Below are 22,481 nucleotides of genomic sequence, written 5' to 3'. Positions count from 1 at the left end.
TGCAGCAACACAAATGAACTGGTGTGGAGACTTTATTAAAAAAAAGATTAGGTATTCCAGCAATCTCTGAAACTGTTTTGGTGCACAACAATGAATAGCACTCCACTTATGTGAGGCTGTGCATAACAACAGCAAAATGACTCAGACAATCTGCTCATTTATATGCAAACTCCTTTGTCTTTTCACTTATTGCAAAGAAACTCGAGCATGCAAACATTTCCTTATATGATTCTAAGTATTTTTGACAAGGTGAGACGGACCTTTAACTATGTGAGGCTTTTTATTCACGTTTGATACTATAACACAATTATTTAGCAAATACCATAATTCCAGAGCTTCAAGCATGTCTCAGTCAGCAAGGTTATTCATCTTGCAGAAATATCTTCTTTCCTCCGGGAGGTATCTTCACTACTGTAGTTGTTAAAGCAACTATTGATTAGTGTGCAAGGAAATTCTATCTTTATGAAAAGTGAGGCAAGACTGTGAGGAGTGTCTTAGCAAAACCAACTGTTGTGAGAAAAAGATTTTCCAGAAAAGAAACTAGAAGAATCATCCAGCTGCTCAAAGATAAGTAAATTAAGTTGCTCCAGCACAAATTTTAACTGAACTCAGGACAAAAAAGTCCAACATATTTTCAAAGTTGAGGGAAAAAAGATATTTCTTGTTGCTTTTTGCTAAAATGCACTGTAACAGTTCTTTGTTACAATTCACTGCCCATCAGTTAGGTTAAAAAATAAAAAAAAATAAATGGATCTTTAAACTATGCAAAAAAGTATTATGCATCTGTATTAACATATACTTGGGTATCCACTTTGCACCTCCCAAAATGAAACATAATTTATATTGATTACCTGGGATTTACCTACATTGATCTTATTTCCTGACAGCTTTTCAAACCCCAATAAAAAGTGAACCAACTTTGCAACATCAGAATCTGCGTTGGAGTCAAATACACAAGCAAATCATCCATGAAGAACTAGAGCTTAATCTCTCAAGAAAAACATTTACACTTTTATCTTGGAGTTGCATAATGCCTGTGCCAAGAGCCCTACATATAGTATTTAAGCAAGACTTTGCCTAATACCCCTATGCAGACAGAATGTATCTGAGAGTCAAACATTTAATTCTGTTTGATTATAACCCTCACAAATGTTCTGCAAAAACTAAGAAATGAGTCTGGGAGACACATTAACTCAATATAAGGCCCCCTTTTTAGTTGTTGTCTTTCGGCTTTTCCCAGTTAGGGGTCGCCACAGCGGAACTCCGGTCCGCTAATGATTGGCAGTAGATTTTCACAAACGCCGAGGTGCCAGCTCGACATTCAACCTTCAACAAAGGCACGCCCATTTACGCATGTCTTTCCAACGCTCACCCAACCGCGGGAAGGACATGCAGACTCCACACAGAAGGCACTCCCTGCACTCCAGCCGAGAATTGAACAGGAGAACCTCTTGCTGTGAGGCAACAATGCTACCGCGGAAGTTAGGCCCCTTTTATAGTAGTAAGCAAAAATATTACAAGTGTACTCCCATTATTTATTGTACACTGCACTAGTAATAATTTTACAGGTATTACCTGCTACCTGTATTGGAGCTGTAAAGCCAGGTTTATTGGAGTGTATTACATCAGCCAAAATCTGCTTTAACCTATTCGCCCATAGGATCATACAACATTTGTAATCACAATTTAAATTTGAAAGGAGTCTAAAAAGATAAGGTGCAAATGTTACCCATTGTAGTGGAATGCCCCCAGTGCAGCAAGGGAAAGGAGAGCAACTAGTCCATAATGAAACTTTCACTCCAAGAAAACTGATGTCTGTTGAAATCTGAGGAATAGAAATGTATGCCTTGCAATAGCAAAACTGCATGCATGAGGAATATAACAATGTATGAGAGGGTGGTATCCTTGAATACTTCCCCTACTCCAAGGTACAGTTACTGAAGTATATATTTCCCATTCATAAACTGAGGGATCTGTCCTCCTGAGGGCATCCATCGAGGCACAGACTATCCATGTAAAGTACTGGGTGACAAGAAAGAACTACTAGTTGATGGCTCAGTCCTGAAATAGTCTGACTTTCTGGCAAATAAAGGCCATATCGAGTTCTGCCTTGTCTGCTGCTGTAAATGAACACAGGAAGGTTTTCCATCCTGACCAACAGAGAGCCGGGAGGAAGAAAGCCCTGAATGGACGGCAGATCAAACTAAACTGTTCTCATCTCCATAAAAAAAAGCTGTAGATTCATTTCTAAATATGGTATCACCACCTGACCAGTAGAAGTGTGTTTCCCTATCCATCATAGAGGTTGCTGGCATGAGCATCATTACCAGCAACTTAAGGAGAAACGGGAAAACTCAAAGGTTTGGAAATCTCCATCCACCATGCCCACTCCTGTAATTCCTCATGGACAGGGGAATCTGATTTTCTAAGCTGTCCAGATAATCCCCGCAATGTGTCAGGAACCACTGATGGATCACATGCTGACCCTGGCAACTTAAACTGCTATAATGGCAGCTGACATGAGCTGAAAGGACCAACGTACAATAAAGGTATTCTGAGCCAAAGGGAATTTCCATTGGGATCCCTATCTTCTCAAAGGAGATTTGTCCTGTATCATCCTTAAAGTGACACAGGATGAAATGAGGCACTGTCAGCAGGTTGAAAGGTTACAGAAGCTTGTTCCTGTGGCTCAATAAATGGTCTGAGGATGGGGTTGAAAAGAGGCAACTATCCAAGTAAGGGAAACAAATATCTCCCCACAGAATGGCAACCACCATGTTTAAGCACTTTGTAAATTTGTGTGTCAGAAAGAAAAAAAAAAGACAAGATCATCCTGAAATGATCTCTCTAACCCGCCAAGGTGAAGTACAAAAACCTGATATTAGCCTCATGGACCACAATGCAAGTTAATCATCAGTAATGCAATGTGGGTTAAGCATTCTATAAATCTAGGATTGAGAATCAGTCACCATTGTGCAAAACAGGCAAAAATAACTTAACTGTCAGCATTCTGAAAATTGTGTATTGCACAAAGAGACTGAATTATTTCAGATCCATTATAGGCCAAAGCCCATCCTGGCCCATTTTTTGGGAACCAGAAAGAACTGGAATTACAACCTCCCACCTCTTGTATGGGGACCAGATTGACTGCTCTCTTGCACAAAAGAAACTGAACTTGCATTGCTGGAATACCACACAGTCTGCTGTTTTCCAGATGTGTGATGGTGGGGAAATGAGGCAACAGTGATTATCTCCAGCAGCTGGAGGACCCAAGCACCTGTGATGATGGTTCCTCATGCTGTTGCAAAGAAAGAATATGCTCCAACTTTGTCCTGCTAAATCAGCAGGTGGCAGGCTCATACGCAGTCATAGCCACTGCAGGAGACTCTGAAGAATGGTCCTGGTACACATGGTTTCCTAACGTGTGGGAAAGATCCATTTCTAGAATGCTGGCATTGGATCTGGAACTGGCCAAAGTTTTGGTGGCTACACCTCTGCAAGATATGAGAGGACTGAGTGAATTTGGCATCTCTGAATCCTGTGCACTAGGAAAGATGGAGGTCAGCTCCTATCTTCTCTCTGTCAGATCCAAGAAAGATGCACAATGAAAAAGTTAAAATCTTGAAAAAGGAGGAATTCAACATCTTGCTCTGAATTTCACTGGGAAGCCCAGATGAGTGCAACCAGGTAGGGTGGTGCAAGATAATTCCAAGTGCAAAGATGTGGGTAGGCATGACAACCACATCATTCACTAAGACTTGTCTATATACCTCCTGTGACTTCTGGAATTTTGTCAAGATATGTTTGATATGTTTCCTGGTCTGCCTCTCTCACGTGAGACTCTAAAAGAGTCTGACACAGAACACCCTGCCTGATAATCATTCGAACAGTGATGTTTGAAGTACTCAACAGCAGGACTGCCAATGACTATCTTGCTTAAGCAATTTCTTCCCCATTGTTGGAGTCACAATTACAGGGTGATGATCCAAAATATTGTAGCTTTTAAGGGGCAAACTTTTCTGTTTCTTGTCAAAGTATTTCTGATTTTACTTCATTTCTGAATTAACAATGAAAAGTAGGAGGGGAAAGTGACTGGGAAGGGGGGCCCAAAAAGGTCCAGACACTGGGTCATTTACATCTTCTTCTTAAAACCCACTGTATCCATGAATCCCATTCTGCCATTTTACTGAATGATCAACTCTTTTATGGTTGGGTCCTCAGGCAGAGACGGTGGTACCCAAGGTCTACTGACTCCATTGAAGGATGAATTAATGAAAATGGGTTTGGTAAGGGGGGGGCTTCTCCTATGGAAGGTTTTTCTGACTCCCAAGCTTCTTCCTGTCCTCCTCCTTCTTAAAACCCTCCTCCTCAGAAGGCTCTAGATCTCAGAGATAGTAAAATCCTTGGGGGAGGGGATAATCAGCACTTCAAGATCCTGAGGCCTGTGCCGAGACCATGAGCATTCTGCCAGTTACTCTGAAAAGAGACGCAAGGTTATGACCGGCAAAGAGATCCCTTCCCATGACACCTAGAAACTCACAGAGGATTCAGTCAGGCGTTGTTGGAGCTTAGATACTGACATGGATCCCAAGCTAGACAGCAAGTTCACAAAATACACAGGAAGTCATTGGTGTGGCCTTTATTGAAATCATTGAGAAAAATATCCTAACAGCAGTCTTCAGTAGGTGCTGGACACTGCCTTTGCCCAGGGAAACGCTTGAGGTTATTGCCATCAGCCACATCCTAGAGTTGTAGCAGAGATAAATGAAACATCAAAAACCTGCAGGGCAGTGCAGTTCACTGTCAAAAGTAGCCTTGTTTAAACTTTCCTGTAAAGCTATCTACACAGTTGTGTCTGTTCTGAGGGCCAGTGAATGGATGCCAAGCACAGCCTCCTCCATGTTTTCTTGTAAAGCATCTATGAAGAATCTATGAAGTGTGTGGCCAGTCATGTGTGGGTTGTTCAGGAGAACAGGAATGTCCAACAAATGAAGAACATGGTAGATGGCACCAAAGCAACATGAGTTTGTTGGGTCAAAAACAGCTTGGCTGTATATAGAAGTCCAAGAATAAAAGTAATACAGAGCATGTTATTTCTTGATGTAATGAACAAATAAAGAGCATGTTATTTCTTGATGTAATGATCAAATAAAATGTCAGGACCATTAAAATCGGTCTGAACAAAAGTATGAGGACCATAAGTGAGACCTATTCCATGATGAGGCTTTAACTGTGACTGGGATAATAAAAACTAAATTGTTGCAGTATCCCAGAGTATTTCACCTGCTCCAAGGAACACTGAACTCAAGAGTTAATACACACTGTCAGCAGGTGTGTGGTAGCACAGTTCCTCTTGTTAGGGTGTGCATGGGTGGGCTTGTCCCCAGTAAAAACACTAACATTACTGTAGCGAGCTTCAGAGTTCACTGTTTTGAGACTAGAATTAATCTGTTCCCATATTAGCAGAGACTGCACTTCTGGTCCACTCGTATGTGATACAGAAGCAGTTAAAACTCCTTGTATCTTAACAATGCTAGCTACCTCAAGTGGGCTGCTGTTAGTATTTAGAAGTTAGTTGATGAAATTACTATGGCCTACATTTTTCTTGCATTACTTAGAAGCACTGACTTCCCCAGCCATGACTAAGTAGTCATAAACAACAGCTGTAGCTGATTAGCCACTTCAAAAACAGATGAAGTAAAAGAAAGAGGAGAGTAGAGTCACTGGAATATTGTTGATAAGCCCCATTGTGTGGACATGCTATTATAGAATAAAGTAATGAAAAAAGAAGCAAGTGTGGAACCCTGTGAAACTCCAACCTGGATTGCTTGTGGCACAGAGAGACGTTGCTTCTTTCCAGCATATGGTTTGAGTTTACTCACTTGGGTACTGGTAAAGCAGATTTGATACAGCATAATTATGCAGATAAGAGAGAGCAAGAACAGTTAACTGGCTGATAGTATCAAAATGATTTCATAAGTCCAAAAAGATTGGTTCTATTACCAGACTTACTGCTAGTATTTGTAACACAATCTGTAAGAACAAGTAATGTTGTCTCTATAGCTTTTCCTACTAAGAAGCCACACTACGTGCTTTAAAAAAGATCATCTCATGTTACATGAGACCATCTACACATGAACGCACTTTCAAGTATTTTAGCTACAGGGCAGAGTAAATCAATGGAACTGAAGTTCAAAAGATTAGTAAGCAGGTATTCTTTGTGAAAAGGAATAATGACAAGAGAAACTTCACAGATTCTGGGGATGAATATTTCTTGCTCTTTAATTTCTCCAAGTCTTTTGGGTTTCTAATACCATGACATAAATGGTTCCATTTCTATGTCAAAGTATTATTAAAGTTTGTGAAGTACTGTTTTAATCTTTGATATTGGCCAAAAGTGCTCATCACAGCACCAGCAATGTGCCTGTAATATATCCTTCTGCAATTCATATGGAGTTACATGTATCGGTGGCATATTAGATACAACTGTAAATTATTTTTTATGAGACCCATTGCTCCTACTACTGTTAGGACTGTCTGGGTGCCCTCCTTCCACATTTCCCTCATTTCTGCCGGCAAATCCTGTCATTTTAGTGTTTTTCTATATATAAGACACTATAATCACTGGGTGTAGCAATTTTATTAACTAATACTACTTTTGTCTTCTTCTCATGGACTACTATATCTGGTTTTCTCGCAGTTATCTTTTGAACTGTTGATAATGTATGATTATGTTTCAGTGCTTCACAGCTACTTCAATATTGCAATGTTTGCACAATCCCCAATGCAACAGTCTTACCATATTATTATGCCTTTCAATATATAGGCCCTCCACCATCAGAGTATCAAACCCAGTAACAAGATGCGCGGTTGTTTCCAGTTCTGTTTTGCAGAACCCGCATTCATCTTTTTCTCCCACATGTTCACTGAACTCTGTAAACCAAAGTGTAAATAGTATGCTATCCTGCACAGCCAATATTAATCTTTCACCTTTTGGTTTAAATTCACTTTTCCTTATCCGTTCCTGCGTCAGATCCTTGACACGAGGTTGTCCCAGGAATTTTTTCTACTTACAACTGCATTTATGCCTTTTCCAAATTTATTGCCTTCTCATCTGATCCTCATTCTTATATTCTTTCCTTTGCTTTTTGGCACATTCGGTTGTGCTTCTGCTTAACTAAGCAGGGAGGTCATATTAGACTTTTCTCCTCATTTTGTTTGGATCTGGTGAGGTCAGCAGATATTTAAGAAGTCCTACAATTGCAGATCTATACATGCAATCAATTTCTAGTGGGCCCATACATCCTTCACAATGACGAATAGATAATCCTGGTATATACCGATTTATATAAATATAATTTGATAAGCATGAAAATGAGAAGTCCTTAAACCTTTGTTGTTTTCTGGGACCCAAATTGTAACCAAGACCTAATCTGTTAAGCAGACAGGTTAATGGCATGATGAAAGAGGAGCGGAGACAAAGGGTCACCCTGGAATATCCCCTTTTGAATTTTTATCCCTGGGATAATAATTTGTCCTTGATCATGGCCTAGCTTGCAAAGTGATTTGCCACTGTTTTGTGGTCACTGTAATGTAAATGATCAATACAGGGTGCATCTTACACATCTGTAAGCACTCCATTATCCACGAGTGTGGAATCCTGTCAACTGCTTTTTGTAATCTGTCCATGTCATACTTAAATCCTTTCCCTTTTTACAGTTCCCCATTATGACTGACAACAAATGAGCCTTTGTTTGATCTGATTTTTTTTGTTACCCTTTTGTTCAATTGCCATGATTGAGTTTTCTTTTAAATGACAATAAACTCTGTTGGCATCAATTCCAGTATATAGTTTACACAGCATCAGAAGGTTCACTCTTAAGGAGGAGTATCATTTTTTCTGTTGTTATCCAGGTTGGTGTCTGTTCGGGATATACATATAAGTATTTCTTACTCAGGGCTAAATCTTCATGTAAAGATGTTAATACTTTTAGCAAGAAATTAGGTAACGCATCTGGGCCTGAGTTTTCCAATTAGGAGCTTTTCTTAATTTTGCTTCAACTTCTCTGACTATTACTTCATCCCATGTCATACCCTGTACATTTGAACTTCTGTTTCTTTTACTTCTTCTTTCTATCCATTTAGCATCTTATGTTCCAGACATTTCTCCAAAATGTATCTGTTTTTCTTTTCTTTTTTTGGTGGAATTTCTATTTCTGTTGCTTTGTTCTTCAATTTTCAAGAGAGCTTTTTTGGGTCATCAATGAATTAACTTATTTTGTAAATTACTTATTTTGTACTTTTCCTTTGTTTTTATTTGCATATCTTCTAAGTGTTTTCTGTTTGTGCTGATACCTTTAGTTTATTATTTGCAATATTGTATGACAGCTCCTGATCTGTTCTGATACTGTGCTTTGCTTTTACCATGCCTAAGTATTTTTTCTTGATCTGCTCCTTCTTCTACAGTCTTCTAACAGTGACACTTCGTGTTCTAATTGATTTATAGTTTTTTTTTTCTGTTTGATACTTCCATGATAGCATTTGATTCCTTTATTGCCCTTTATTTTTGTGGTAAGACTATTTGTTATTAATTTGGGTGCACAATAATATATCCTATTTACTTCTGTTATATCAGATGTATTTCTATTAATAGTCTTGATTATTGTGTTTGTTTTATCAGACTGCTAACATTTTGGGTCTTATTGACTTTCTGTAAGATATTTCTTTCATCAATCTTAATATATTTATCCATCTCTATTAAATCAAGTAACTCTGCCCTTAGATCATTTTCTTCTAAAGTGAGGGCACATTCTTTGCTCTCCATTTCCTGCAGGCATCCTACAGAATACAGCTATGTCCTGCATCATCCATAGTTCTTTCAAATGGGAACTCGCCGCCCTATCACTCTACAACACTGACTGCATCAGAAGTGGCAATATTTCCCATTTTCCTACTGATGACTACAGAGTAGCTTCATGTGGCAAGTGATCAGATACTTCCCATTCCACCTGTTTCTTCTAAACAGGGGACTCATTGTTCCATCTGGCTGTGACATTACCAGCTCTTTTTTTTTCTACACTAAATCCTTCACTTTACGAGTAATCCATAATTTCAGTTTCTATTTAAATTCTCCATTATTAATTCTCTTTTCTATTTTCTCTCTCTTTTTGTATTATGAAATTTTCCATACCTGGATGCCTTTGGTTCTGTTTTTTTGTACTGATTAGTTTTGCTTTCTCTTTTGCAAAAATATTGCATCATATTAAATGACTTTTTCTTTCTCGTGTCTATTTCTTTTTAAATGTTTCCTTCTCCACTGGTTTCTCCTTACTTTGGTGACTTATTGTTCCATCATGCTGTGACAACCTGTGTTAGACTTTCTACATTAAATCCTTCACTTTGCAGGTATTCCATAACTTCAGCTTCTATTTGCATAACATGTATTTTACTGATCTCCTGTTCTACATTCTCCCTTTGTGATATTTTTTTGTATAGTGAAATTGTCCATATCTGGGTGCCTTTGTCTGTATTGCTCTTCAAATATCTTTGGAGATGCTTTATTCATTTGGCTTTCTTCTTTGTATAAATATACTGCACTTCATTAGATCTCTATTTCTTTCTCCATGTTTCTTTTTTATACCTTTCAACAATCTCTAGGTTTTGTTCTTTATATTTTTGCATTTCCTCAGTCACTTGCTTTTTCAAACAGCCCAAAGATTCTTGGTCTATATGATGATGTTCGTGGATCTGTTGTATTAATGAATGCAGACTTGCATTTGAAGCTTTTGACATTTTTTCTTGTGCAAGTATTTTTCCTTATACTTATTTCTCTTTTCATCTTTTTGAATATCTGTTTGGAAATTCAGGACTTCTTGCCTAATAGCAACAAGACAATTTATTTCTTATCCTCAGTAGTCCATTCTATCATTTTTATGGCTCTTTTTTGGTCTGTCAGTTTTTGTGGTTGTAATGGACTACTACTTCCTTCTACAAAGGGGGGGGGGGCAACCTCCCCCTTAGCCTGGCTACCCCCATTGTAGGAATGTTTACGTTTCCTCAGGATTCTATGCTGTCATTTTTTTCCAATCCTGGTGCCCTGAGCATACCAGGATCAGCCACTTTTTTATCCTGGGACTTGTGGACTCACCTATCTTTTATTTTTTATCTGCTTCTGTCCTTGATATATACTATATAAAATATAGTCTATATATCAGTGTCATCTTGGTGAGATTTCATAACAACAAGGTCCACCCTGTGAAGGTACTCACCAAGACTTGTGGATAAATTCAATTCCAACAATACTACTCTCCTTTGCTAGCTGATTTTATCATCTCTCCATTAAGAGATGGTAGCCTGCATCCTGACTGGGTTACACCTACAGGCCTCTACCATGAACTGTATAATCATGCGAAGAAACCCAAGTTTCTCCTCTATGGATAGGTAAGATGACACATGCCACTCATTCCCATCAAATGTTTCCTTGCTTGACTGAGTAATCAGAAGAGAGACTTGGTAGGCAGTTGCATCAGCAGAAAGTATCAGGTGGGAGATTGTTAGATATAAACGATGTAGGTTTGCAAAGAAGTTTCCATATTACAGAAGTAAAAAAAAAAATCAATCTATTTAGTATAGGCACACTGAAACTTGGGGTGGTTGTGCATATGTAGTCAGAAAAGAAGGCATGTAGAAATGTCTACTGGTAATTTATAAGGCATCAGTCATTGGCAGAGAAGTTAAGGAATATTATGCTAGAAATGCTATGGGTCATAGCTCTCAACCTACCATCTCCAAAATGTGGAACACTACCTCTCAAGACATGAAACAAATGAGCAAAATGTGGAACATATATTACCACAGCATGCTACCAACTTTAACTCAGAAAGTACAGTTGTATACACTTACCATAAATGTAGATGTTTGAGTGTATTCACTGTTGCAGTCACCACACTTGGGTTATCTGCCTGCAGGTAGCCCTCAGTCAGCCCGAATACCAGAGTCTTGGGATTTCTGCGTCGGATGCTGACACCTCTTCCATGATGTCAGGTCATCAGGAGTATAAAACATGCAGCCGATGACATTCCATCAGTTTTTCTTGCCCCAGATGTCAGGAGCCCCCAAAATAGGAACCAATTACAGGGTGTGGAACACCTCCAGTAAAAAGTAAATACCATTGTCATAAGATATGGGCAAAAAAGAGGATAGGTAGAAAGTATAGAAAAGTCAGGGGACTGGAGGAAGGGAAACCAGGACTGCAACAGTGAATACACTCAAACATCTACATTTATGGTAAGTTTACACAACTGTACTATGTTCTTCATGTTTCACTGTTGCAGTCATCACACTTGGGTTGATTCCCAAAGCTGAGGAAGGGTGGAGGCAGTCAAGAAGTATTAGGGCTGGCTAGCAGGCCTTGCAAGACTACTGCAGCAAATCCAGCTCTGGATTTAGAAAATATAGCCAAGTGGTAATGCTTGGTGAAGGTGTGTACAGAACTCCAGGTTGCAGCTTCCAGGATGTCCCTGGTTGGGGATCCGCTGAGAAATGCTGTAGAGGTTGAGGTAGACCTAGTGGAATGGGTTCTGATTCCCTGTGGGGTAGGTTTTCTGTGGTGTTTGTAGCAGAAATGGATGCAGTGTGTTATCCATTTGGAGATGGTTTCAAATGGCCTTGCCCTCTGCCCCTGTAGCAAAGCTGACTAGCAGCTAGTCAGACGTTCTGAAAGGTGTAGCCCTGTCAAGGTAGACCCTAAGCTGCCTGTGCACGTCCAAGGAGTGCAGGATCCTTTCCCCTTTATTCTGAGGATTAGGGAAAAAGATTGGTAAATGGATGGATTGGTTTTAAGCCACACTGGATACCACCTTAGGCATAAAAGATGGGTTAGTCCTGAGGGGAAACCCTGTCCGCATGGAAGATAATGAAGGGTTCCACAGCCAAAAGGGCCTGCAACTCAGACACTCTTCTTGCTGAAGTAATGGCTAGAAGTAAGGCTGTATTCCAAGAGAGGAATTTTAACTCTGCTGTAGCAGTAGGCTCAAAGGGGGAAAGAGTGAGCTTCTCTAGTACAAAGTTAAGGTCCCAGGCTGGAGTGTGAGCTCTACTTGGGGGGTCTTAGATTGTTAGCTCCTCTCAAGAACTGTTTGACCAGAGGGTGAGAAAAGAGGGGTGGCTCAGTATTGTAATGCGCTGAGATGGCAGAGGCATAAATCTTAATAGAAGACAAGGATAGGCCTTTGTGGAGCAGTTTTGCTAGATAATCTAGGATTTGAGGTAAGGTGGGCACAGTGGCTCCAAGAACAGTATCTTTTCCACTTTTCTGAATAGGATTTCCTAGTACTAGGCCTCCTGGCCTCAAGGATGACATCCAGCACCTGTTTGTTGAGGGTTGCTGGTGATGTATTCATGGAATTAGCCAGGCTGCTAGGTTCAGGGTTTGCAGCTGAGGGCGCAAAATCTGGCCCACCTGCTGGGACAGCAGGGAAGGGGTCTGATGCATTTGCCAGGGTGGCACTGCTGTCAGACTGCATAAAAGTGGGTACCATTGCTGGCGTTGCCAGTCTGGTGCAATCAGGATTGTCCTTGGCCTGTCCTGTTTGATCTTGAGTAGTACTTTCGAGAGGAAGGGCAGAGGGGGAAAGGCATAGACTGAGAGGTTTTCCCATGTAAAGGATAGGGCATCCACTTTCCATGCTTGGCTGTGGGGAGTTCTGGTACAAAATTTGCTCAATTGATGGTTCTGGGGGGAAGCAAAGATGTCCACCTCTGGTGTCCTCAACCTGTGGATTAGAAGCTTGAATGAATTGGGTTCCAGTTTCCACTCATGTGGGTCCATTAGATTTCTGCTTAAGTCATCTGCCAATGAATTTTGTCTGTCCGGCAGGAATTGAGCTTGCAGTTGCACTTGATTGCTCAAGGCTGTGTTCCACAGAGCCATGGCTAACCTGCAGCGTGGATAGGAATGAGTTCCCCCTGCTTGTTTTTGTACCACATAACTGTGGTGCTGTCTGTCTTTATCAAGAGTTGTCCTGGAAGGATAAGGTATTTGAAGGTTCCATTTGCCTTAAATGCATTTGCCTGCCATGTGAGCCCCCTATGCATAGTCTGATGTGTCTGTTGTCAGGGTTAGGGCAGCAAGGGGTTGAGTGAAAGGGAGTCCATCATTGTGGTAGCAAGGAATGGTAGGAATCGCTGTTTCCAGGTCCTGAGAATGTTGACACCAGAGACTTAAGTACCACAGAAGTTTCCTCATATGCAGTCTTGCATATGGAATTATGAGAATGCATAAGGCCATGAACCCTAGAGCTTGAAGTATTTTTCTTGCAGACAGCTGGGTTTGGGTGGCCAGTAGTTTGTCAAATAAACCTGTTTTTCTGGAGTGAGGAATGCCATCTGGGAAGTTGTGTTCAAGCTTGCTCCCAAGAATACAATTTTTTGGCTGGGTACCAGATGTGATTTCTTTTCGTTGATGGTATACCCCAGAGAAGTTAGGAGTCTCTTTGCAAATGTCAGGTGCTGAAGTAGCCATTTCTGACTGTCCACCTGAATCAGACAATCATCCAAGTATGGGTAAATTTGAATTTTCTCTTCCTGCACTGTGCAATGGCTGGAGCCAGGCATTTTGTAAATACCCTGGGTGCAGTAGATATGCCAAAGGGAAGTGCAAAGAACTGATAGTGCATAGAGCCTGCCCTGAAACATAGGTATTTCCTGCAAGATTCCCTTATGAGGATGTACAGATAAGCTTCCTTTAAGTCTAGAGTGACCAGCCAGGAGTCCTTGGCTAGCATAGGAAGCAGCTGTTGGAGAGTAAGCATTTTGAATTTTGGTACCACCAGGAAGGTGTTGAGAATTGACAGATCCAGGATAGGGTGCCAAGAGTTTTCTTTTCTGGGCACCAGAAAGAGTCTGGAGTAGAAACCCTGTCCCCTTCACTCTGTCGGAACAGGTTGAATAGCCCTCATACTGAGAGGAGAAAGTACTTGCTTTTCGGCCTCTGTCTACTGGTTTGGGGGGAGGTCTGGCAATCCGCTTGGGGTTGGCAATGAGTGGAAATAGAATCTGTATCCCTGGGATAAAATGTTTAAGATCCATCTGTCCTGAGTAATGTACTCACAGTTTTTTGCATGCAGGGTGTGTTTTCCTCCTAGGGGTGCAAGTACATTTGCATGGCTGGGAAGGATGAAAGACAAGTCATTGTGAATTTTTTCCATTAGCGGGTGGCTTACCACTGCCTGTTTTTGAGGTGGGAGCACTCCATTGTTTAGATCTGTGCATACCCTGAGACTGTAGTCTTGGTGGTCTGCTACCCCTGGGTTTGAGCTGAGAAGGTCTGGGAGGGACTGGAAAGGACCAATTTTTTGAAGGCCAATGCCTACTGAATCTAGGTAGCTGTACCTGTAGGAAATCTTTAACAGTTTGCATAGATTTAGCGGGTCTATATTATATCATCGAATGCTTAAAAAAGCGAACGCTGATTGATCGACCTAATTTAAGTGAAAGCTTACAATCTCGAACTGTCAGATCAGCGATTTTTTTCCCAGGGAAAAAAATCGCTGATCCAAAACACATACATACAACACAAGCACACCAAACAAACAGAAATCCACACACATACACCTAAAATCTGATACCTAACCCTACACTAAACTATGCACACACCACTAACTACCCACTTACCTTAACCCAAACCCTAACCCTGAGGTCCGTCACTATCGCACACTCACCTCACCCGCTCCCTAACCCTAACTCACTTAAATCCACCCTAACCCTCATGTCCACTCAATCGCACACACACCTAACCTGAGCCCTAACCCTAACTCACCTAAACCACCCTAACACTCAGATCCACACAATCGCACACTTAACCTGAATCCAACCGGTAACTTTCCACCATAACACTGAAAATACCGAAGCAACAGAAACGGACAACCAAATTCTTTCCCTAGGAAAAAATTTGAGTTTCTGCTGCTTCGATATTTTGCAGTTTCGCGAAAATAAGTTTGATCAATCAGTGTTCACTTTTTTAAGCATTCGAGAATATAATATAGACTCAGATTTAGCTTGTTCCTCCATCTTTTTAAGAACGACTTTTGCTTTAGTGCCAAACAAACATTCTTGGTTGAATGGAGCATCTACTAATTTTGCTTTGATATGGTCTGGCAAGATTTGTTCCTTTAGCCAAGCATGCCTTCTAAGAACAGTCCCAGTGACAGCAGCCCTGCAAGATGCTTCTAAGGCATCAGAACCACACTGCAAAGTATGTTTTCCAACTTGGTTTGCAGAATGCATCAACTCTTGTAAATCTTTATGTTCTGCACAATCAGGAATCAACATAATTTTTTTGTTTAATTAGTTCCATAACATGCTGCTGGTACTTCAACATGTGAAACTGGCAATTTAAAGCCCTGCTGGCAAGAGTTGCAGAGGTATATACCTTCTACCCCCAACTGTCTAAAGCCCTAGAATCCCTGTCCGAAGGGGTAGGGTTTTTGGCTGTAGTAGCCTTAATACCTTTAGGTCCCTGGGAAATGGTCTCTGGGTCCGCAGTGGGATTTGTAAACAGAAATTTGTGAGAGTCAGGCACTCTGTAGTACCTGTCAGGCTTTCTAGGAGCTGGTGGCAAAGTATCAGGAGTAAGACTGGATTCCATGAATACATCATCTACAATTTCCAGAACAGGGGGGATTGCTAGAGGCCTGTGCTGAGGCATGTTTAAAAATTCCCTGAGTCTCTTTTTGGACTGTGGCTAGTCCTGGCACTCCCAGCGGAAATGCTCTCTGAGGGTATGCAGGGTTTCACTGAAAGAAAAGTCCTCTTGGGGGGGGGGGGGCAGAGAGAATGGAATCCTCTGCATCTGAATCCTGATAGGTTGATAAGGGTATGTCTTGGTAATCTGAGGGGCAGAGTTATCGGACTCATGATCTGTAAAATCATAAGGAAAATCAAATCTTTGTCTTTTAGAAGGGGAAGGCTGGCTTCCCCTAATTAAAGTAATAAGGTCTTCAGCCATTCTAAGCATTTGTTTCTGTGGCATGGGAGCTTGAGAATGCGCTTTGGTCATCGGTTTCCTAGGCATAGTGCGATCTCTGGGCCTGAGAAATTCGGTAGTTTTATTCAGAAACGAAGTAGTCGGTTTAATATGAACATCGGAAGGTCTGAATACTCCCTCAGAAGCCAGCGCCTGCACAGCAGCTCCAAACCCATCCAAGGTAGAGACATCCGCAGGTTCCATAGTTGAAGAAGCATCTTGCGGCATACCAGACTCCGAATGGGTCTCAGTAGAGCCCTGCAAATCTTCAGAAGCTGGTATTAGGGGCTGCAAAAGTGCCTCACTGGCGACTAGCTTAACAGAAGTGTTGGCAGTTTTGGACCTATCTCTGTCTTTATCCTTACGATTTTTCGGAAGATCAGAAGTCTGATGTTTATCGAAGCCATTACGGAATATGGAGAATGACAGCGAAAGAATTTAGCGACAAAGATAGCCCGACGATGAATAGGAAAGAATTTAGCGACAAAGATAGCCCGACGATGAATAGTTTGGGCTTTGAACAGGACACAAAACCAACAGCGAGGAACATCGTGGTCTGGACCTAAACAGGTGAAGCAGTACGAATGAAAATCTCTGTGAGGTATTTGCTTTCCACAGGCAAGACAATTATTAACTTTTCCTGACATCGGTTAGAGCAAGAAAAAAGGATCCCTAGTGGGGTACTTAGCTTTAGAAGATTTCAGGTCCGAAACTCGAATAATGAAAATTTCAGGTAGCGGCTAACCAGCACTTGCGAACTGCTTCTGCTTCGGGCTCCGCTCGGCAAGAAAAGCTGATGTAATGGCACCAGCTGCATGTTTTATACCCCTGATGACCTGATGTCATGGAAAAGGCAACAGCATCCGGCGCAGAAATCCCAAGACTATGGTATTCGGGCCGACTGAGGGCTACATGCAGGCAGTTAACCCAAGTGTGATGACTGCAACAGTGAAACACGAAGAACATGTGTACAGGACAGTTAAAAGGTGTTAATTTATATTTATTAAAATGTTATTTTTTATATGAATTTCACATGAATCAGTATGACTTTTTGTGGATATTAGTTAAAAAAAATCTACACAGTGAATGTGCGACAGACCCTGTCAATGTGGAATACTATGGAACATGGATATTTTAAGACTTAAAATGAGTAATGTTCCTAATAATGAGGTACACTTTTTTTAACACTTAAAAGATATGTAGTGCATTGTCCTTATATTTAGTCAGTTACCTGAGAAAATATTTTAAGTGTCACTTTGACAGCTGCATCATGATTGGGCTACACTTATAGGCCTCTGCCAGGAATTGCACAACTATGTACAGAAAACCAAGTTCCTCCTCTCTGGAAAGGTGAGATGACACATACCACTCATTCCCATCCAAGTACATCTAAGCACCTCTTCCCGTGCCAGAACTATTTATAGTGCTCTGGTCATCCACCTCATAGTCAGGGCTCCATCCCTCTACAGCCCAGACCTGGGGCAGTACTTTATAGGGTCATAGGATGGTACTAGGCTATCAGCCCTAGGGCCTGTACAAGCCTAGCCATAACAATTCCCTGGCTATTTCTTCCCACACTATTTACTTTCCTGGACCCCTGTCTAGCAGGGCGACTGACGTGATCCCTGGGGTGAATTTCCTTTCTCCCATCCAATCATCAAGGTTCCTTTTGAAGAGGGCCAAAGAGGCGCTCTGCTTGACATGTATGGGCAGACTATTCCAGAGTCTGGGGAGTCTCTGGGTCAGGAACCTATCCCACCAGCATGTTTTGTTTATTGTGATGACAAGGTTTAGAACACTGGAGCATGTGGCTCTGAGGGAATGGGATTTCTTTAAATGTATCATGTCCAACAGCTCTGGGTTTGACATGGCCTTGTATGTTAAGCAGAGATCGCTGTGGAGTAGACGATATGCGACAGAGTATAGCTGGAGATTTTTAAGGCAGTCAGCATAGGGCATCTGCTTTAGGCCTGTGATTCTTTTAATGAGGTATTTCTGCGGCCTTTCCAGTTGTTGCAGATGTCTTGAGAGGTACATACCAAATGGGGCATTGTATTCTATAATGGGTCTAATGAGGGATGAGTACAGTGGGACAATGACCTCCTTTTTTTTTGGATGAAAAGCCCTTAGTGATGAGGTGTGCCACATTGAAGTATTTCCTGACTGTTGTGGCGATGTGGTTATTGAAGGTGAAACCACTGTCCGCCTGTGTCCCTAAGTCTCTTATCATAGTTTCAGTGTTTAGTGTACTGCCACCTATGTGGTAATTCACTGGTACATGTTTTTTCCCAAAGGGGATAACTATACATTTCTTGGCATTGAGCTTGAGCCCATGGTTCTGGCACCAAGCATCTGTTTCTGTAAGGCCCTTTTGTAGAGTATCCACATCATTTGGGGATTCAATAATGGCTCCCAGTTTGCAGTCATCTATGAACTTTGTTAGCCAAAGTCCTTTAGTGTTGGCCTGTACTTCAGAGAAGTAGATGCCAAACAAGAAAGATCCCAGGACTGAACCCTGAGGTACTCCACTTGTCTGGAGCTAGTGCAGTATTTATTCACCTTGCCTACAGAGCAACATTGTAACTATTCTAATTTTATGAATTAGATTCAGTGAGTATGCAATGAGTAACCTTATCAAACTTCAGATTATCATTCCTGATGACATTTAAAACCAAAACATAAGAAAAGCAAGCTGGTACTTACAACAACCTTGTGTGTTTACAACATTAGTAACAATACGTACAGCTAAATGAGATAATCTTCTTGTGTCAATGTATATCAACAGTTACTGAATTTATCTGTGCAGGCAAAAATCAGAACTGGGGTCATGCATTAAGGGGAAACATGCACAAGACTGTCTGCAGTGTACCGAGATGAAGGCATAAAAACAGGCTATGCTGTTATTTGGATACTGACCAAATTACTCTCTCAAGAGTAAGCTTTGTGGGAGGACTTCCAGAGTGGCACCCTTTTAGCAAGTTAACTTGCACTACTCTGCTTATACACAATCAAATAAACTCTTTCTGCCAACAAATATCCTTCGGACTAAACAGAGGGCTGAATGCCGCCTCTTATATAATGTGCTATTAGTAAAACTTAAACATTTCATGTGATTCTGTTGTTGCTTTAGCTTCCGCCTCTCCAAAGCAAGAAACTGCAAGCAGTATGATATGCTACATGTGCAGATGAAACAGCAGCAGCTTACGTATTTGTCCACTTTTCTTGATTTTTATGTGTCTGAATGTTGGCTAAACAAGAAGCATCTTTAATCTCACAGTAATCTGCCTCCTTTTACAGAGAAGGAGGAGTCATCTGTATCATTATCTACGAGCAAACCATGCCTGAAACACACATTAAAGCCAAAAGACTACAGAACACAGCGTGTATTGCCTAATATATAGCATATAGGAGAGTGACATCTTGTATGTGAGTATGACTAACTTTTTCTGTTTTCTGTGAGTGGAAGTAACCTTTTCATACCAAACAAAGCTGCATAAATCACTCTGGAGAACCTTTGATCATATATCAGAGGCTACTTTGATCTGCAGGTAAACACCATATACAACCACTTCTATGGTGGATCTGTAGTTCTACAATATAAGTTATTTACCAGTAAAATACTTTTTTAGGGGGAGGGAGTTTAATAGTACCATGATAATTAATCTGTTAACTGCATCTAAACTTGGAGGAGGAAAGTGTAGACAGACGAGGGAGAATTTAATAATTACCAACAGACAGACAGAATTAGTATGTTACAGCATATGAAAACAAAATCAATCCTAGAACTTATCCACCTCTCATAAGTTTTAAAACACATCAGGTGAAATCTGCAATTGAGTATCTGTCCATCAAATACAGCTAAAATACCACATTAATTACAATAAAAACTATAGCCATGGGTTCTCTTCTGTTAGTATTACTCAATGGCTACCGTGATTTATACACTTTTAATTATAAGGAGCTGTATCTGTAAGATTTATAGAAAGCTGTTACTACTCTGCCCCTTGCCACGATAACTATCTTATGCATAGAAAACTAGTTGTAATTATATTACATCGTTATTACCTATAAAGGAATAAGTAACATCACTAAGCAACACAGCTAACTCACATCAACACCCTCTACAAGTAAACTTAAGCTTAGTGCAAGGCTGCAGTGAACCCTTGTACTGCTTATCTTTGTTACTGCCACTAACATTAATCCACAAGAACATCTTGCAACAGCAATGCAAACTGAAGGCAGTCCATGGAAACCACACTTGATGCACGATGGTTACAGCAAGTATAGTACTCTTAACAGTAACAATTTCATTGGTATATGATGTAAGAATTATTATTTTACCCCAAGCTTCACATCATAATCATGCAGCTAACCTATGTGAAACAAGGAGTTGCTGACACACACCATTGTCCTTTCTATATGTTTCACATCTTCTAATTGGATTTGAATGAATTTAGAGTGTAACAAAGTAGATCACAAGTATACAATATGACACCATGCTTTAGAAGCATGTTGACTAAGTTGAAACTTACATACATGCCTACGGGCCCCTGTGGTCCAACTGGTCCAGGTTTACCAGTCAATCCCTGAAAAAAAGCAACAGAGATCAGATCATTACAGTTGAATTATTTTATAACACTCAGGCAATACATGCAGATTATCAGCACAACTTGTAAAACTATTTCTCAGGTATGAAGATCAAAATGCATGAATCTGCTGTAGCATACAGCAAATAACATTGTGATAAAGACAGCAGCCATAACTTCACATATTTGTAAATGTATCAGTTAGCCACCCTTTATTTTCATTGGACCACCCAGCTAGCATATGATACCTAATTGGCAAGAATCTTCAAGCATTTTCCTGCTGGGTCCAACCACTTCTGAAAGGTCCCCATTATCATAGGAAGGAACTTTCCACTGAGGGGAAAGAGACTAGTTTTTATCAGTTCTTTCGTATAATCAAAAAACAAGTGATAAGGGAAATGTGAAAAAAAATGCAATCCATGAGATAAAGGAAGCTTCCTCTAAGCCTTTGTGGGGTAGTTCAATGGCTGTGCCGATCTACTGCCTGAGAAGCTCACAATGATCTGGATTTGTGGTAAGTACATATATGATCACCTGCTTTCAGTGCAGTGTAGGGTCCAAGAAAGTATTCTTTTGTTTGCTTCTTTTTCTGAAAAACTCTACAAAGTATAGCTGGGAATGAAGAAGGCAACCAAATCACTAGGTTTGCTCAGGAAACTTTAACAAAGACTATTCTCAACATAGGGAAAACAAAGTGATGCAGAAAACATTTATTTTCTCCTTGGTAACCTTCATTGTTGAATCTGTGTTTTTTTTTTTTTATACCATTCTTAGCTTAAAATGAACATCTAATCTGTGTTATTTCATGGAAGTATGATGTCGCACCCAGACTTGTTGAAGAAATCATGCTCTAAACTGAAACCCAGATGTCATTATAACAATACTCTCCTTCATAGGATATTCATTGCCTTTTGAAACTTTGTCTCTCCTTGTGGTATTCATGCAGACCTCCATTCTCTCTGCTTTTTTTAATTTGTTTTTCTTCATTAACCATTTACTTCTATTTGAACTATTTTATCTTTACATTTCTTAATGTTTCTTTGACAGAATTTCTGAACAAGAGATCTGAAATAATTTAGTAACTTATCTAGAGTCATTTCTGGCTTTGTCACTGCAGTTCTCATTACGCCGTCACTCCTACAACTGCATCACTTGTTTATTTTTATTTATTTATTTTTGTTTACAGGGGTTGTGCTCTGATTAATACTGACCAATTAGAAGCTCAGCCCAGGTGAGTCATTTATGGACACATCTACTTTTTGTCAACACTTTTAAATTTATGTTTTTCATACTTTACATATTTTTTGGGTACAGAGTGGCTGATGATCTTGTCAAATACATTTTGATGTCATTCGGCTTCATAAATGTTGTACTTGCTGCTCTTTTGCCATGTGTAATAATATATGCTACTACGTCACTTCTTGTAAAGCTTAATGCCACTGCACAGTTCTGAAATCTTACTATCTACTTCTTTCAGTATTCCCAAATATATTGTACATCACAGTTTATTTTAAATACTTCCAGAAAAAGTATTTCTACTGAGGTTTTTCTCATTTTCTATGTCCTTAAATGTTAACTTTTCTTGTTATTAACATGCCTTTCATCTTGTGACACGCATCTTAGTGATAATGGATACAGTCTAAGAATTTTTCTCAAAAAGCCTTTTTAACTTTTGAAGTTTTGCTCTTGATTGTATTCTTCTATTCCAGTTCTTCTTTTATGCACCTGGTAAATATACTTATGATAATACGAAAGTAATAAAATGAAGTTTACCCATTAGTTTATGCTTACACATTTACTTTTAATAACTAAAATAATTTAGCACGTTATCAATTTCTTTACAGGCTTGTGAATCTGGAGCTAATGCAGTT

General features: G+C 40.2%; 1 protein-coding gene across 1 annotated transcript in view; it reads right to left on the bottom strand.

Moving 5' to 3' along the window:
* The window catches only part of LOC122790648 (collagen alpha-1(I) chain-like), an 882,142-nt gene extending 865,711 nt beyond the window's left edge, over positions 1 to 16,431 (bottom strand). The window contains exon 1 of the mRNA XM_044058172.1: positions 16,390 to 16,431. Within this exon, the coding sequence (XP_043914107.1) occupies positions 16,390 to 16,431 (42 nt within the window). The remainder of the gene's footprint in view (positions 1 to 16,389) is intronic.
* Between the last annotated feature and the right edge of the window lie 6,050 nt (positions 16,432 to 22,481).

Source organism: Protopterus annectens, chromosome 16.part0, assembly GCF_019279795.1.
Source record: "Protopterus annectens isolate FY-2018-M chromosome 16.part0, PAN1.0, whole genome shotgun sequence".
NCBI lineage: Eukaryota > Metazoa > Chordata > Ceratodontiformes > Protopteridae > Protopterus > Protopterus annectens.
Note: the sequence above shows the minus strand (reverse complement) of the source record. Positions and strands in the feature narration are given on the sequence as shown.